Source organism: Lates calcarifer, linkage group LG5 (assembly GCF_001640805.2).
Source record: "Lates calcarifer isolate ASB-BC8 linkage group LG5, TLL_Latcal_v3, whole genome shotgun sequence".
NCBI lineage: Eukaryota > Metazoa > Chordata > Actinopteri > Centropomidae > Lates > Lates calcarifer.
In genome coordinates this window covers 13,880,521-13,899,289 of record NC_066837.1, presented here as the reverse complement: position 1 = coordinate 13,899,289, position 18,769 = coordinate 13,880,521, and the positions used below count along the sequence as shown (strand labels likewise).

The 18,769-nt window shown below is 38.3% G+C and overlaps 2 protein-coding genes and 1 long non-coding RNA gene across 3 annotated transcripts; 2 read left to right on the top strand and 1 right to left on the bottom strand.

The window, feature by feature from the left end:
- The first annotated feature begins 3,936 nt into the window (after positions 1-3,936).
- LOC108896637 (5-hydroxytryptamine receptor 4) lies at positions 3,937-5,013 on the top strand. The gene has a single exon (XM_018695869.2). It carries the CDS (start codon positions 3,937-3,939, stop codon positions 5,011-5,013), a length of 1,077 nt encoding a protein of 358 aa, XP_018551385.1.
- Positions 5,014-7,983: 2,970 nt separating this feature from the next.
- adra1d (adrenoceptor alpha 1D) lies at positions 7,984-16,444 on the bottom strand. The gene is made up of 2 exons (XM_018695868.2): positions 15,410-16,444; positions 7,984-10,563 (listed from the first exon to the last, which is right to left on the bottom strand). The coding sequence occupies exons 1-2, from the start codon at positions 16,365-16,367 to the stop codon at positions 10,013-10,015; spliced, it is 1,509 nt and encodes a 502-aa protein (XP_018551384.1). The 5' UTR covers positions 16,368-16,444; the 3' UTR covers positions 7,984-10,012.
- On the top strand, positions 10,163-14,024 carry LOC127142478 (uncharacterized). Its single transcript, XR_007813251.1, has 5 exons — positions 10,163-10,254; positions 10,360-10,577; positions 10,764-10,845; positions 11,686-11,810; positions 12,069-14,024. It is a non-coding gene; the product is annotated as an uncharacterized LOC127142478 (long non-coding RNA).
- Positions 16,445-18,769: the final 2,325 nt, after the last annotated feature.

Here is an 18,769-nt window from a genome sequence, read left to right as displayed (position 1 = left end):
GATTTTTTCTCATGTTAGCAGGGCTAAAATGGGTGAGGTGGTTATTGTTGAATGCAGTTTGAAATGTTTTGAAATGTCTTGTTAAAGTGCCATGCACTGTCATGTTGTTATAATTAGAAGCATACTATGCAGTTTTGTTTTATATTTCTTGATGCACTTCGAATTGAAGTTGTTTGTCAGTTAAATGCATGAAAATGTAAGCACCTGACATGGCTCACCTAAACTGGGTCCTAGGACCTACGATGTGTCTGCAAGAAGAAATGCAAACCCAGGTTGATCAGAGGGATACTGCGGATAGTAGACGAAGAGAGAATGAAAACATCCAAAACCATTCAAGCTTAAGTCCAAGGTCATTGTACATCACTGTCTGATCACACCATCTGTCACCTTTTAGACAACAATTCTAATCCTTGGAAGAAGACCCAGGAGAAGTCAATTATTGAAAAAGTTTAAAAAAATAATAATCCAGACTGGAATTTGCTAAAATGCATGTTGACAAACTAAAGTTTTTGAGAGAATGTCCTTTGGACCTATGCAACAAAACTGGAGCTTTTTGGCAAGTCACATCAGCTCTATGTTTACAGATGGAAAAATGAAGCTTTAAAAGAAAAGAACACCATACTTAATGTGAAACATGGAGGGGTCTCACTCATGTTTTGGGGCTGCTTTGCTGTGTCTGACACAGGAAGCCTTGAATCTGTGCAGGGCACAACGAAGGCTCAGGACTATCAAGGCATCCTGGAGAGAAACATACTGCCCAGTGTTAGAAAGCACAGCCTCAGTCTCAGGTCATGGGCCCTGCAACTGGATCATGTCCCAAAACACAGTGCTAAAAGCACTGAAGAATGGCTAGGGAAAAAGTGGACTATTCATAAATGGCCCTCTGTGAGTGCTGATCTTAATCCTGTCGAACATCTATGGAAAGATCTGGAAAATACAGTGTGCAGAAGGCACCCTTCAAACCTGAGACAGCTAGAGCAATTTGTTCAGGAAGAATGGACCAAAATACCTGTTATCAGATGCAAAAATCTAATTGTAAACTTCCTCGATTTCTTGTTGGCGGTGATTGCTGCTAAAGGTTGTGCGACAAAATATTAAGTTAAGGGTACCATCTTTTTTGTCCATGCCATTTTCCTTTGGTTTGTTATATACAATATTCAGTTGAATCAGAAATCAAAAGCAATGTCTGTTTTGTGTTAAGAATGGAATAAACAGTGATTGGTACCAGTAATTTTTGTCAGTTTAAAATTATTTCAGAGATAGTTGTTTTCTTTTTCTTGGAAGGGTACCAACAAATTTGTCCACATCTGTATGTACTTATAACAGAAATTGTCGTTTTATTGTCAAACATTTTGTCATTATTTAGTTTCATTATTTCTTTCTCCAATTTATTAATTTTGCAATGCTAAATATTGAGCCAAAAGAACAGTATACGACAGGATGTTAGTGTATTTTGCATGTAATTCCTGTCTGAGATAAATATAGCGCTATCATTATTATTTTGCTTTTTTAAACATAGTTTCTTGGACAACAATTACAGCAGTCAAAGTTTTTCTTTGAGCTGGTCCTCACCATGAGTAATTTGTAACCTTTTGAGCTAGACTGATTGCAAACTACCAATGCCTGGTGAAGTTATCACAATTCATACTGAAGGGGATTAAAATGTCTAAATCAAATATCATTGCAATCCATCCAACATTTCTTGAGACATTTTACTAAAAAACAAATATGCCAACCTGCAGGGAGAGTCAGAGGATCACAAATGACAGTAGGATTGATCTGAGTATCTGCGCAAAAATATGATGGCAATAGAATAAAAAGCATTTATTTTTCTGCAAGAAAATGAATTGTTTTGTACTGTGTAGAACATAATGTAGTTTGTAGTCATAATGACAATTGTAGGTACTCAGTTTGGTTTAGTGTCAAATCTAATTTTATCCAACATGATTTTTCTTGCACTACTATATTAATATTGACAATTCAAAGTCATTTCAACATGTGTGGCACACTGAGAAAGGTGGTGTTCATCAAAATATTACAGAATGTAAGCCTCCTGGTTGTTCTTTCTAGAGTTGGCAGGGGAGTTGGCAGCAGACTGTTTTTTTTTTTTGTTTTTTTTTTTTACACTGTGATTATTGTTGCATGTGTTCTCCACAGCCCCCTTCCCACCTCTCCCATCCCTCTTGTCTCTGTGTAAAACCAAGGTTGACAAACCTGCAGTATGATACAGGCATGAGGACAGACGATCATCTCTTCTATACAGGTGAGTGTCATTGTTTACATGTTTTTGTGGTGCTGCCTGTACAATTAATAAACCTCTGATTTTAAACTGGATTCAAATGATCTTGTTTGAAATGCTTACATCTGTTAAATAAGTTACTTGGAATCATAGTGACTGAGTACAGTAACTGCTCTTTGTAATATCAGATGGGAAAATGACAAAACTAATATCTCTTTTTTATCTTGAACAAAATCTACCATGGTATTATAATCAGAAATCAAATATGACAAATGAGCAGAATTTTGTAAACACTAAATAACCCATTTGTTGACTTGACAAGAAGACAGTATGCAAAGATTTTGCTCGGATATTGCACTAATTATTGTCAACAGGCGGTGTAAATTGCCAAATTGACTTTACAAAGATGATTTTGTGGGTAATGGCAGAGAAGATGTATTGAAGAAAACAACAGACTCTATCAAAGAGTTTATTATTATAGACTCTATTATGTTTCTTGCAAATGTGGTGCTTTTGACGGAAAGATTAGAGGGATGAAAGGGAACAGTCACGGGGGGGGGGATGGGGGGTGACTGCCCTTGCCATTTGTGCTCAGTGCCAAAGTGTCCTCTGCCTCCCTGGGGGAGGGAGGTGGCAGAGTAAGAGGCACTTTCACCTGCTCTCACTGAACAAATGATTAATATGTCAACAGCTGTTTTTGGTTGGAAGAAGCTAATATATACATAAGTAAAATGTTTTAATAGGGATGGAAATGATAGGATCTATATATAGTAAGTTTAAATGAATACATTTATTTATTTTACTTCTCCATTGATAGTGATAACCTAGATGATGTGTGTTGGTTTATCTCAACAAGTCTTCAAGCCAAAACAAAAATCAACATTTTCACTCTGCATCACTTTGCCATCACTCACAGTCCCTGTGGTGTTCATTAAAATCTGTTCCAAGTCAGCTGGAACATCTGCTCCCTGTTCACACCACTGGCACTGGAAATTTAATATTATTCTGTTCATTGCTGTCATATGTGTTTTGCTGTGTGACATACTGTAATGTGTGATGCCTGGATACAGAGGGCTAAAATTTGATAAATAAGTAGTTGCTCCCAGAGGCAAACACACTTCTGAAATTAAATGAATTACTAATGTTCCAATGTATTTTGTGATAAATGTTATATGCAGGGTGTAAATATCTCCATAAGAAAATGTGATTGTGGTTACACACCAAAAGTCAGCCTAATGACAGCTGATGTTCATTTGTAGAATGCCTTGTCTGTATTATCTGACACTACAAGTATTTTTTCCCCCCTTGGTTTAGAAAACACATTTTACATCATTCTCCTCGTAATCTGTGTTGATGAAAAGAACATCTGGTTTTGCTCACTACACCAAGCAAAGAGATGGCTTTCTAGATAAAGCAGCTACACCAGAGCAAGGGCTTTTCAACTCCATACTCTTTTGTGATCCGTATGTCAAACTGAAGCTTGCAGCTTAGAAATTAACTAATGACTAGTTACCATGGAGCAGCAATTGGGTCTGAAACAAACAAATTTGTGGGTGGTTTGTCCACCTTTTCACTGTTAATATAGCATGAAGGAGTCCAAGCAAACGGCTTTGAAATGCCTCACTTACTGCAATGGCAAAACAAAACAGTCAGTGCTTACAACTGTATCTGTGTGTTTTGACAGGTTTGCTTAGACCATGGATAACAGCAGCTTGGAATTGCTTGGAGATGCTAACGCATCTCTTCAGATTGAACTTCAGTCCTGCACTACATTGAGGAACCAGGTCTCTCGTGTTTTCCTGTATTCCTTCCTCTCTGTTGGCATCGTCTGCACAGTTGTCGGAAATTTCCTGGTGGTCTTGTCCATTGCCTACTTCAAGCAGTTGCAGTCACCCACAAACTCCTTCGTCATGTCCTTGGCAGTGGCTGACTGTCTTGTTGGCCTGGTAGTGATGCCTTATAGTATGATTCGGACTGTGGAGGGATGCTGGTACTTTGGTGCCCTTTTTTGTCAACTTCACTCAAGCCTTGATGTTATGCTGTGCACTGCCTCCATATTCCATCTCAGCTGCATTGCCTTCGACCGCTACTATGCTGTCTGCAACCCGCTAGTCTACTCTTTAAAGATGTCGCGCAATCGAGTAGCTCTCCTCATTGTTATATGTTGGGCTGTTCCCATGCTCATTTCCTTTGGCCCCATAATGCTAGATCTTCATATTGCTGGTGTGGATATCTTGCTCCCTAAAGATATGTGCCTGTTCTTGGTCAATCGCATCTATGCTATCATGGCTTCCTTGGTAGCGTTTTACTTGCCGATGGCTATCATGCTAGTAGCCTACTGGAAGATCTTCAAAGCTGCCAAGCGGCAAGCCAGACAGATCAGCGCCATGGAAAGCCAGATGGCTGCTGGAGTAGGCAAAGACTCGAGCAAAAAACAAAGACACCGAAACACAATGAAGAGGGAGAAAAAGGCAGCAAAAACTTTGGGTATCATTATGGGAGTTTTCCTAATCTTCTGGATGCCCTTCTTTACAGTCAACATTGTGGACCCATTCATTGAATACAGCACAGAAGTGGTTGTCTGGGATATATTTTTGTGGCTAGGATATATCAACTCATCTCTAAATCCCTTCCTGTATGGTTTTTTCAATCGTTCCTTCCGCAGGGCATTCCTCATGTTCATGGGCTGCAGGGTATGCCTACCTGGATCCTCCCCTGGGATGGAGCTATCTCACACTAGGAAAGATGCAAATGAACGCGCCGATCAACCATAAAATACAGATACATTTATATATACAGATCTGCGTATTTTGTGTAGATGAAGACAGTGAGTAGTAAGGGCTATTTATTTTTGGTAATCAATGGCACTATTCACAGAGTGCTCCAACCACTGTGTTTTAACATCTGGGTAAAAATGTTTGAATTTGAAAGAATGATTATTATAAGAATTGTTAGGGTTAGAGTTAGGGGTTAGTAGGACGTGAGCTGCAATCAGCCATGACTTCAGCCATGATGTGTGATATCACCTCTTCTTCCATGTAAAAGTGATGATCCGTGGCATAACAAGGGTCTGGCTAGGCCCTGCCACAAAAGCCAGTGTTAGCATTTTCAAGTGAATAAGCTTTGGATACCTTCTATGTGTTGCAATGGCCTTGGAAGAACAGTTGATGACAGACTAGACAGGGCCTAGAAACTGCTTCCACTGGAAAGGATTTGCTTTCGTCAATCAAAAATATACTAGTGAGGAGGAGGACCAAACCATACCTAAACCACAGATAGGTTTTATGGGAGAGAACACAATTACCAAGACCTAAAAGAAGAAGAAAAAAAAGACTTGGTTCCTTGATTCTGAACCAAAATTAATCTGTTTATATCTTAATCTTTTTAATATAAAATTCACATTTTAGTATCACCATCTACCTTGGTGTATCATAATGGCAGGACCTCAATCTCTTTTTGATCATATAAATCATATTAAGACTTCAAATAGATGAAAGAATAAATCCTGTTTAAAAACATTAGTTATATCAACAAACCTTTAACATTGTCAGATGAAATAACTTATTTTGGTGTTGTCTGTCTGTATATTTCTCAAGCATATTCTAATTTAGTTTTTAATTTTATATATCATATTTGTATATTTCAATTGTTGTTTCTAACAGTAATATATGGATGCATCCTGGCACAACAGATGAGAATGAAGGCACATAGTGTTAGGGGATCTATGGTAACATGTCAGATAAAATGAAAAACAAAGCACACATTTCACTGTGCCTCCCATTCTATTTACTCTGGCTATCTGTATAATCTTACTGTCTGGTTTGCTAGTTTAACTAATAACGCAATCTTTTCCTTCAGCTGCCTTGTAGATGCATTTTGCAAGTGAAGAAGGAGCAGTAATGGTTGCAGTTATTGAGCAGACTACAGCTTTGGACATGGCCAAGAAGAAAAAGTTAAACTGAATGAACATGGCAGCTTATTACATAAACATTATTTAATACAAGGGTAAATCAACACCAATTAAATACAATTGTGTATCCCTGTAAACTGCATCTCCATAGACATTTCAAGAAACTTTTACTTCTGGCAGAACCCTAGTAATTAACATAAAATCTGGTATTTTGACAGATGCTGGCCAGCTGACGATATGGCCAGTAATGTTGCACACTTGAAAGATCTACCCCACAGTGAGAAGTGCAACAGCAGTTTTCTGCCTTGTGTGGTCCACTGTTGATTTAGCCTTTTGTTGTTTGAAAACTCCTTCACTAGAAAACTAATGAATAAAAATTGAAATATAAATACTACACCTTCAGTGTGTTCCTGCCAGGTTTCACTCAAAGTATAATAATTTAAGTGGCATCCATCCAAAACTGCTTCTCAAAATGGAGATAAGCTGAAATGACAAAACTAAGCATAGTTTAGAGCCAAAGTTCTCCTCTCAAGTCTAAAAAAAAAAAGACACTGACTAGTCACTGTTTTATTTATTGCTGATGCAGTTGAATGGCATTTTTAAGTTATATGAAAAATGAATTAATAAGTATGAGTCCAAAACACTCTGCAACCCTGAAATAACATTTTCATAGAACTGCTATTAAGATTAGGCACATTTTAATCTAATTGATCTGATTTTATATTTGAGATCATTTGTTTGGTGTGTGACAATGACTCACACTCAAAGCATAAATATGAACTAAGTTTTTTTTTTCCAGATTTTCAATTATTTTTTTTAGCTAATAAAACAAAGATGAGATTAGGCAAGACTATTATGTATTTGCCAGAGGTATCAGAGGTACTTGAAATAAGTGGGTAAGGCAAGAATCAAGTTTCACAACCCACCAAGCCTTCTCCCATTATTGTCATGTTGTCCATCCAACTCTTACACAGAAAAAAAACACTCACAGATTCTTATATAGCCCAGCACAAATAAAGTGTGGATATCATTGCGTTGTTAAAATGTGCAGTCTGTGAATTAATATTTTTAAAGAGTTTAATGATTTTATCTTAAGCTGTGTACAAACTAAACTTTTGCAAGAGTCATTAATAATTTAATTCTGAAACACTTGCGGATAAGATCAAGCAAAGCTCCTTAAACGTGTACTGTACACAAGTTTTATGGCATATTAAATAAAGCACAACTGATGTATACTGAAAAATACCATACAAAGTCATAAAAGTCACAAAAACATTTTTCATGATGTTGAAGAGAATGTTTGTTGTAAAGTTGTGGTATAGACTTGTGGGTGTAGATGGTACATTAGGTAAAGACCATCTTATAAACTGTATGGGTGACCACAACATACTGTACCTGAGTAGTACAGTATGTTGTGGTAAATGTTGGTAAATGTTATGCAGTAATTATAAGTCACTGTCCAATGACCTTTCAGATTGAAAATACAAAACTGTTGTTCAACCATACAGCTATCTGTATCTTTCACTTGTTTGGGAATCGTCCTATTACACCAGTCAACTGACATGTTTTTGTTTTTTCCCTCCAGGTTTAACTCAAAACAGTTAATTTGTTGGTTTTGTAATCTAGCTCAGTAAGACATCCACTCAGTAAGACAACCACATAACATGGTAATAGTCCATGTTTGAAGTTTGTTAGTCTTGACAGAGGTTTTTCTTAATTTTTTGTGAGTCAGCCGTGTGGTGATTTTTACTAAAATACCACAGTTTCACAAACATACAGGTAGACTAATTTTGACCAAAAGGTGGGGGGGGCTTAACACCAGGCTTTCTCAGACAGAACTATGGTAACAAACAATCACATCTGTTGACAACTGACAAAAAGAGAAGAACATGACTCAATGTATGGTTCAACATTGCTGTAAAGTGAGCAATGAGAGTGGAAAGAGTTTCTGGAAACCCTAGTAACTCCTTGAAAGCAGAATATATTATTTGCTGCTATTACCTCACTGTACTTGTAACCAAACCCTGCAAGACACTTAGATGCCCACTACCCAGAGTACATAGCAAATTAGTCTTACTCAAGATAGTCAAGGACTTCTCAGCTTTGTGAAAATTATGAACTTAGATGTTTCTCTGCAGTCTTTTTTTTAAGCTCTAAGGTATAGTCAAAGCCTATCTTTAATAAACCAGCACCAGCACTGGCAGTACACAATTAGGAGTCAAGGCAGTGGCTGTGTCTTTTGCTTTGTCAAACTGTGAAAGTGTAATCAACACATTACAATGGGAACCAATGACTTTTATTACTTAGGTTAGGGGAAAAACTTATTAAGTTACATTGTTGTTACAAATCATTTTTTAGTGGGCCAGAAGGGTGAATGAGGATAAGTGGGACATTTGTTTTAGATCACAACAAAAAGCATGTGAACTACTGCAACAAGTTATGTTTCTTTTTTTTTTTTTTTTTAGTCGTTGTGTATGGCAGTGATTTGTGCTTGGATTTCTGTTTTAGTGTTTTAGTCCTTCATGGGGTGTCCAGAAATAAGAACTGTTTTCTGTATATTTTCATCTTTTTCTTCATGGGGAACTTTTCCTGTCAATTACTAGTTTTGGAAATTATTACAAATGACAAAAATTCACTTCTGTTATTTGATTTTCTCAAGTTTAAGAGAAGATTTGTGTAAATTCATGATGGAATGAGGCTAATAACAGTAATCAATTGAGATTCATAGTCTCTCTCGCACTTTTTCTTTCTGTCTACTTTGCCTGCAGCTAAGGCCTTATCTGAGTGTGTATGTGTGTATGTGTGTGTGTGTTTCTGAGAGTTACAACAGATCAGCAAATTCCCATTACATCGTTTACCTTGCTGAACACATTAAGATATTGACTAATGAGTATTTCCTTTAATTTTGTTGAAACCGAAGCATAAATTTGGTACTAAGGTAAAATGTGCTGGAAGTAAAACAACCAAAACAATAGTGACATCTGCTGGATGGGGCAGATAATTAAAGGAAAAAATCATAACTCCAAACATAAAGGTTCTTTACTGAAAAACAATTATTGGCTCCAATTTTTTCCCCTCCTTTTTATTTTACTTTTCATTTGACATAAACATAACATCAAAAAATACCAAAAAAAAGCAGGTTTATTTCACATTAGCACTCACTTGGCAATGCAAATTACAGTTAGGTGGGCCAAGTAGACTCATGGGTTTTTATTCAAACAAGTGTTCATAGCAATGCCAAGTTAACTTATAAATCCAACTTTTAAAATAAATACTGTGCAGCATCTTTAGTCTTAGCTGGCCTCTCATCTTTACAATGCCTTGTCAGAATATAGAAATGGCAGATGTCATAGTCCATTAAACAATAAAAATTGCACTTTTTTTGTTTCAAATCAGCTGGACATCAAACAAAGCAGTCACCATTCAGTGGCAGTCATCATACAGTGTCAGCTGGCTAATACTTGAAAACATGGAGACTGACTGATTTGAAATTTTAAGAAATAAGTGTAACAACAACGACACTGGCTTATGTTAAATGTCTTAACAAAAGTGTGTACACCTGTCAACTGTGGGCTGTAGTAGCAGTAAAATAAAGTCCAAGGAGTTGGCTACTTTTGTGTCCACTTCCAAAATGCAGCTTTAAGCAGTTCACAAGAATTTTCATCTAAATAAACATGATGGTCATGAGGGATTGAGATAAAGTTTTAGTCCTATTTGTGCTGGGGTCAAGCCATCGTTCTCAGTCCATAGCTTTAATCAAGCTTTGATTCTCAGATATTTTGTGAACACAAAATTATGCCCTATCTTGCATGTTTGTCCAATATTGCCCTTTGAAAATAAATAAAAGATTCTCTGGTGACCCTCTAAATGTCAGTCTCTTTCAGGCCATAGCAGTCTGCTAGATCATAGAACTGATAACTGCTCTGCTCACAGGAGTTGTAAATCCCCATAGAGACCGTGTCCACTATATCAATCCGGCCCACTGCAGGTGTGGTGCTTTTTCCTGTCCCTCCCTTGATTTTATTTGACAGATTGTTCACTTTCTCTTTGAGCTGGAAGGAGGACTTTTGCAAGGGTGGAAACAGACTCCATCTCTTGAAACCTAGTGAGCGCCCTTTCCCCTTGTGTAACAAAGAGCTGCCACAAGATTCATGCACAGCATAGCCAGGGTTGTAGTCTGGTCTCTGATCCCTTGTCATCCCCTTGACAGCTGTCCGCCACCTCTGATCATAGAAGCGACGCAGGACCCTCCGTCTATGGTGACACTGGCACCTGAGGAGCCGAGTGAAAGCCCTCTGGAACTCTTTGCTGGAGCAGGGGTAGATCATGGGGTTGATGCAGCTGTTGAAGTAGCCCAACCAAAAGACAACCTTGAAGACAGTTTCAGATGGCTTCAGTGCCGGAATGAAGGAACCTATAGAGAAGAAGGTAAGATATGTGAGTAAATGTATATGCACAGGATATGCAATACAGGATATTGCTGTCAGTTTTCCATTAAGAATCAAAATTTTCACAAACTTCTTAAAAGTGCAGAGCAGTTTAATAAAAATGCAGGTGCCATCAGAGAATTTATGTGTCAAACTATATCTGTTTTATTTCTTAATTCTTTTTCAGGAACTGGGTAGGAAAGAATTATCAAGGAGACCCTGGATCTGCTTCTGTGCTGTTTGACTCATACACTACAAACAACACATAAGTGTGTGCACAGCTGTATTATACTCTTAAGCTACATGCATACATTTTTCAGTCCTCTGACAGTTGGATATTCTCAGCATTATTTGCGTAATGATTTATTGTACAGCAGTAGCTGCTTGGTTGTGTTTATTAATAGGAACAGAAGAGGTTCTGACATTTTGTGGACTTTTATTAATGGGACAGGTATTTACAGAACACGCTTTCAACCACAAGCTCCAGTGTGAAGAGCTCTTTCTATAATGTTTTTGCTTGAGTAGAATATGTGAGTATGAGGTGTTTTCTTATTAGTGCCTCATGTTTAAACCATTTCTTGACCACATGCCTTATTTTGTAAGATGTCATGTCATGCTTGATGGAGATACCTGATAACTGATTCATGATGGTTTTAAAATTCTACTGTACATGCAGTATAATATACTGCCTTGGCTTGCTTTGCACATGTCTATACAAACCTGTCTTTGCCATCTGTGTTTGTATGATGGAATATACTACAGTGGACAACCTTGATTATTAAGATGGTGTCATGTGAAAATGGAACAGCCTTATTTCTCAGGGCCTTAATTGAGCAAAGGCATAAAAAAGACACTTCACAAAAGCAGAACCATTTTAGCCTTTTTAGCGTTCTTGCATATATCATTAAAAGAATGGTTTAACATAAATGAGAACATAAAAGTTCTGAGTTTAAAGCTCTTTTATGAAAATTGCTTCTTGTACAGCACAGTAATAACCCAGGCTCTCATTGCTTTGCTCATTTCTTTATATTTGTGATGGCAATTTTGGTCTGACACACTATGACATGCTGTTTTTCATGAAATGTTGCTTTTTGCTCATTGCTTTTCAGTTGGTCTTATCTCCCCAGGCCTGGATTTAACACAGAGTTCACCCTGGACACAGAGGCAGCATATCACAGTACTAATGTCAAGTCTGCACTGCCTGGGCCCAGAAGTCCATTTTCATTTCAGTTCGGTTAGTACAATGTGGAAATATATGAAATGGCTTGTATGTGATTTTCAGAATAATGGTTTCATGCTGTTTTGACATCAGCAACCAACGACATGTTGTGCACTAACAAATGCAAAAAGAAGGGATGTGCCATTTATTCAGAGACAAAAACTGAATAATAAAGCAGACTTCTCTAGCGTACTTGTAACCTCTGCAGCATGTACAGTATTTTATAGCAGCTGCTACCTGGCTCTTACTTTGCTTTCATTTTTTCACTTTCAGGATAAATAAATGGATTAACAGACCCTCTCAGTGAAATGACATCACCTCAAGGGGGACAGAAAGTGATTCACCATTCTGACGCACAATTGCAGCAACCCTGACAACAGGTTTTTTGGTGTGTTTGTTTGTTTTATTGCCTTTGAGATAACCATATCTTTTAAGTCCAGTGTCTGCAAGCTGATTGCCATCTTCAGTCCCTTCTGAGGATGTAATTTTTTAAGTTCACATCAGCTTGTATCCCAGCACAAATCCTAAAATCAAGCAACAAATGAATGCTTTGAATACACATTGAAGCTAGATGAGGAGTCTGGGGACCTGTCCAATTTCCCCTGCAAAATTTTTTATGGCTCTTTTGTGTAAGCAGACAGAATCCTGATCAGTCCTCAGTTTCAGAGCTTACAGCATTATCTCCTTGACATTTAATGTTCTGTGTGAAGATCAGTATTTGACACTGGGCTTTTTAAAACTCAACCTTATATGGCCACCAAGGGCCTCGCTGGTTCATTGAATACATGCATTATGGTAAGCATTTGTAGTTAGCCATACTGACCAAATGACCATAATAGCCATAGCAATACTTTCCAACTTGAAACTTAAAAGATGTAGGACATTGTGCCTTTATACGGGTTGGATTTATTTCAGGAAGGAGGGGAAAGCTTTAAGGAAAGCGAATTATAACATTGCTGGGTAATTAGTGCTAAAATGCAAATTCTACATTCCCTGTGCAATATGGTTGTGTTTGATATTTTTTGCATTACACCAGGAGAGAGACACTATTCAAAGTAATGCTGAAAGGTTGTTTCTCTTTATTCCATCGCTCTCTGGCAATAAAAAAAATTGTATTCATGAGTCGAATGCACTAATATAAGTAAATGGTGCTAGGGCACTCTCACTAGAGTTTTAGATGAGTCAGACTACTCTGTCTAGATTTGCATCATCACAGAGAAAGGGCCTGATTGGCATAAGAGGTGCTAAAAGTACATGTCTGCCTCTCAGCAAAAGGTTACTCATTAATGATGTGTCTTTACAAAGCACTGAGATCAATTTGTATGACTGACCAAGTATGGGTAAGCAGGGCAAGGACCTGCAGGTTGTTGCCTCACTACACTCATCAATCAGCCATTGAAGAAACAAACAGCAACTCCCCCCAGGGACAAATTCATTAAAACAACAATGTAACACTTTATTGATCCCTGCGGGGACTTGATGTTTTAAACTACTTCCACCAGGGAGTTCAAAGTTCAGGGTCAAATTAGAGAACAGCATGTCTGAGGGGATTCAACAGGACAGATGGTTTCCATCAAGGAGCTTAAATTCCTGTAAAAGTTTATTAGGCTTTAACAATCACAGATGATAAAGGTTATCTGTGGTCTGACTTGCTTTATTATGCAAATTAGAGTCTTCTACCATCTACCGGGAATCAAAAATTTAAAACAACAACTTAAGGTTACATCAGACATATTTCTCTAAGATAATGATTTGTTTTGGCAGAGTTCCTTTTTATTTTCTCTTCTGAATACTGATTTACTAAGTTGTACTACACAGGGTAATCATCCTTGAGATCTTGGAAGATGTTTCCCAAGAGCAGGCTGTGATATGTGATCACTAAAATCTATATGTTCAATATGATAATTTAGATTTTAAAAAATTATATGATTATAGTTTGTTGTTTGTTATAATCAACTCAGAACTTATGTTTCAGAATGGCCTCGATGTGTAAATACAAGTAAGTAGGTGATGAATGTAATAACAAATATAATGCCCCATTGTGTTAAGCTGTGTTGATTTGTACAAATACTTTTTTGTTTGAAACTCATTTATGTCTTGACTCATTTTCAGTCATAAGGAGAGGTGGAGCATCTATCTGTCTTTGACTTCTGGATACAAATAAGCTTGCCCTTTCCTTTCCCATTGAGTGAATTAAGTGATTAGCAGCACCCATTTCATTTCTAGCACCCTCCCTCTCTCCCTGCAGGCTTTGCTCTAATAATTTGATTCTATAAATTTAGAGGTGCAGCAAGAATGAGAGTGCTGTGAGTGCTATACCTGATAAGATACTGGCCATTTGTTCATAATGGCTTCTACAATCAATTCCTTGAAATATATGCAACATGAAAATTCATGAGGCCACCGTTAGTGTGTGTATGTGCATGTGAATACTGTTACTCTCTGTAAGAGTAGCTTTATATGGATGTTGCATTCTACAGTTTGATTTATGTATATCCATAATGACTGGCATAGGTCATCCCCACTGAAAGGGCTTTTCAGCCATCTGCAGTGATCAGAGATTATTTCTTTATTCGTCTTTTATGTCGCCTTCGTTCTGATCCTTTCAACTCTGTTGGCTCAGTATTAACACCTACATTGTTATTCTTCATTGCAAATAATTTAGTGTATTCAGGACTTCCAAGTGGCATTTAATATAATAGTTTTACAGTTATCTTTCCCTACTACAGATGTGGAACAAGACAACACAAAACCCTTAAAAAGTAAATACAGGGTAGCATTATTTTACCATAATGTGTGAGACTACAACAGAGGAGCTGGAGCCTGGAATGAGCAGCTGTGATACTTGCAAGGTACTGGGAGCATTTAGTTTTAGAGTGCTCATTACTGAAGAATGTCAGTCTATTATGACTGCTCTTTTAAAAATGTGATATTAGCCAGCCCACAGAGCTCTCAGAAAAATTACAGACATGAAAACAAGCCATATTCATGGTCACGTCGCAGATTTGCCCTTCTGACCTAATGATTTACATAATAACATAACATAATAACAATCTTCATTTTAATCAATTCCTGGCCCAGTTCCTAAAATAAACAGCAAATGAAATCCAGCATGTCCCCTTTTTCTGTTTCCTGTCATGCCTACATCTTACTGTACAGATTTTTATAGTTGATACTGTAAGTTTTCTTACACTGTAGTGTATTTAGTTTAATACTAGCCCACTCAAGCGGCCAGTGTGTTGGGTTGTTTATAGAAATCTACGCAGTTTCGTTAAAGGAGCTGCATAGACTGAAAAAGTTTGATCACTCCAAATGACGCAAAGGCATTAATTATTCAGTTTAATCAGTTAGTTAGAAAGAATCTAATATTACTGCAAATGATTTACATCTTACACATGATAATCGAAGGAGCGAATTGTATCAGTAGGCTACAAGTGAAGGCATTTAAGGTGTGAATTTTAAAGGATTTGTATACTTGATGTCCTTGAACTGAGAAGAACTATTCTGACATGGAGGATACAGGATTAACTCTAATATCCCCCGGGACACCTGCTGTTAGGGAAAGATAGACGCGCTGCCCACGAGGAAGAGAAATTTAAAGTTATGAGACATACCCATCGGCAGAAAGAAGAAAAAAGGCAGCCAACAGAGGATAAACATCCCCACGACGATGGCGAGGGTTTTAGCCGCCTTCTTCTCTCGGGAAAACTTCATCAGTCGCACCGAGAGCGAACTTCGAAATGGGTGGTTTTTGCTGCTTTTCGAGCTGGCCGGACGCGCGTCCTCCAGCACGCTGCGACAGTGTATCCGGAGGACCACTTCCATCGACTTGTTTCGCTCTCGTTTGACGCCCGCTTCCAGGCTCTTAGTAGTCCTGCGGGCCACCACATAGACCCGAAAATACATGATGAGAATGACCATGAGCGGGAGGTAGAAAGAGAAGAGAGAGGAGAAGAGCGCGTAGCCCGGCTCCTCCGTGATTCTGCAGATGCTTTCGTCCACAGGCGGCGGTTCTTTCCATCCCAGGAGCGGTCCGACGGAGATGACCGTGGATGACACCCAAACCAGGACTAAAATAGCTACTGCCTTCCTCTCTGTCATAATACTCGGGTACTTGAGGCAGTATTTTACCCCTATGTACCGGTCGATGGAGATGATGCAGAGGCTGAGGATGGATGCAGTGCAGCAGAGCACATCCACCGCTGCCCAGATGTTACAGAAAACCCGGCCGAACGCCCAGCATCCCAGAACCTCTAAAGATGCGGAGAAGGGCAGCACGATAATGCTCAGCAGCAGGTCTGCCATGGCTAAGTTAACAATGAAGAAGTTTGTGACCGTCTGCAAATGTTTATTGCACACCACAGACAGGATGACCAAAATGTTCCCGACAATTGCAACCAAAATGAAAACGGAGAGAAAGATTCCAACCCCGACAGCCTGCGAGTCCAATGTGAAGTTCCCACACGTCGAGATGCTGTCGTTTGGAAATAATGGGTCCAAAACAGATCCATTGAAGGCTTCAGCAAAATAGATCCCATAGTTGCTTTCGTTCCTCAGGTTAGAGTTTGGCATTTTGAAACGCCATAAAGAGAACTTTAGGGGAAGTTTTCTAAAGAAAGCAGTGTTTCGGGCACTGTCTTCAGTCTCATTTCAGTCTCTCTCTCTCCAGCAAGACAATTAGACGTGCGTCCTCGCAGTCAAAATTTGCCACAGGTATAGCGAAGGATTAAAAAAATTAAAAAAAAAAAACAAAAGTCCATAGCTAGAGGCCTGATAATTTAAGTGATGTCTAAAAACCTAAAGTATTCAACTCACTCAAAAAACAACTGAGGACTGGATTCTGGAGGAAGTAAAAGCATTAATACTAATAAAAAAAAAAAATAATCTAACAGTCCATTTCAATGCATTTCTTCTACGCGATGGTTTTCTACTGGTGGCATCCTTTGTAACAACTCCCTGATCACAGAGTCAGAGCTGGTACAGCAGGTCTGAACCCACAGCTCCACCCACACGCCACATATTTACTGTTGCGTTCACAGTCTCCACAAGAGAGCCTCACTTTAAACTTGGTCACGAATCCTATATGACACGTTAATTAAAACTGGTCTGCCACGTTTATATATATATATATATATATATATATATATATATATATATATATATATATATACACATATATGGTCTAATATTTACTGTGCATGAGTCCAATTCTAGATTTACAGAGGACAGTTACTATTAGATTCTTCTGTGACAGGACTACTGTTGAAAAAAATTGTAAAAAGGACAAAAGAAAACTCCTCAGTATGGGCTACCTGAAACAACCTCTCTCCCCTCCTGCAATGACAAGACAAAGCAACATTAGTCAGGCCATCTAAACTGCCACAGGGCATCAACAAGCCAGCACTGACCGCTTGAGTGAAAAGTGCCTTCAGGCAAAGCTGTGAAGTTTCCCAGTGACACTGCAGCTGCCATCCCCAGGCCTATAGTGTGCATAACTCAAGTAGGAAGACAAGCCTGTGCAAACCGCCAGGGAGCCGGGAGGAGAGGAAAGGTCAAGAGGCAGAGTCACAGAGCGGACAAACAAGGCATGCATGGGAAAACATCAGGCCAGGATGCTAAATTACTGCTTTCTCTTATCTGTTGTGACATACAGCTCCAATTTATATTTATATATCCATATACATGGTCTAATATTTACTGTGCATGAGTCCAATTCTAGATTTACAGAGGACAGTTACTATTAGATTCTTCTGTGACAGGACTACTGTTGCATTTATTATGTTGAGTTCCCTGCTGACTATGGCTTGCACATCATCCCCTGTTGTTTGATGTGGAATTAAATGGTGTAATCACCTGAGTGTACACATAGCAGTTTCTTGTGAATTTACCTGCAAACTATTCTACCTTTAATACCAGTTACTGCTGTAATAAGAAGCACTGAGAGCCATCTAAACTTCTTTGTTGTTTCAGTTGAGAACACACGCTTATTTGCTGGATTTCATTGCTACACATAAAAGCCTATCACAAAAAACCTCCTGAGAGGTGAAAGGTTTCAGAATATTAGCTGTTACCCCATTTGTTTGTCTTATCTATTTCTTATTATTATTATTACTGCTTAAAATGAGCCTAAAAGTTTAGAGCCCGGCTGAAGATATATGTTTGAGGATGTCTGGGCAGGACAAAGCTCTAATGATTACATGATACCAGACAACTTTGCTATTCTTAGATCCTAAAAACTACTGTGGCAAAAATGAAAGTTTAGCCAGACAATGTTGATATTGGATGATTCTGCAAAACTCCAGTTAATGTTTTATGCCAGTGCTTGGTTGTTTTTTAATGCTTGTTGTCTGCATCTTTGCACAGTAACTCTGGTAAGGTTAAGGTTAGAGAAAATTCATGGTTATGGCAAATAAACTGTGGTCGAGTAATGATGCGCTACATGAAACCAGCCAAACCTCAACTGCCCTTACTGACAACATTAAGGTCACACTACTTCCTGTGCTGATACTGAATGTTAGTAGTGGGTGTTGATGCTATTCAGACTTGATTCACCTTTTATCAGTTTGTTGTCAGCTTTATACTTAGACTCACCTTTGATCTGAATGGCAATTGTTACTTGAACATAGTTTACAGTTAGTATAGGTCTAACATTTAGCCATGCTTGAGTAATAATATTAAAGTACAGCTGAGTCTGAGACAAGAATTTGGTCAGTGGTTGGTGAGATTTGATAAAAGTCAGAAGATCACTAACATTATTTGAATTTATTCTTTGGGGACGATAGATGTCTGCACCAAGGCCATGCTAATCCATCCAATCATTCACAAGATGTCACTCTGGACCAACTGAGCAGTGGACAGACAGAATGATTGCCAATCAGACCAACCATTGCACCAGGTTGGCTAAATAGCGCATATGGTATATTAGCAAACTAGGTCTTATATGGAGTCAGTGGTCTGGCTGAGGGCAGTAGCAC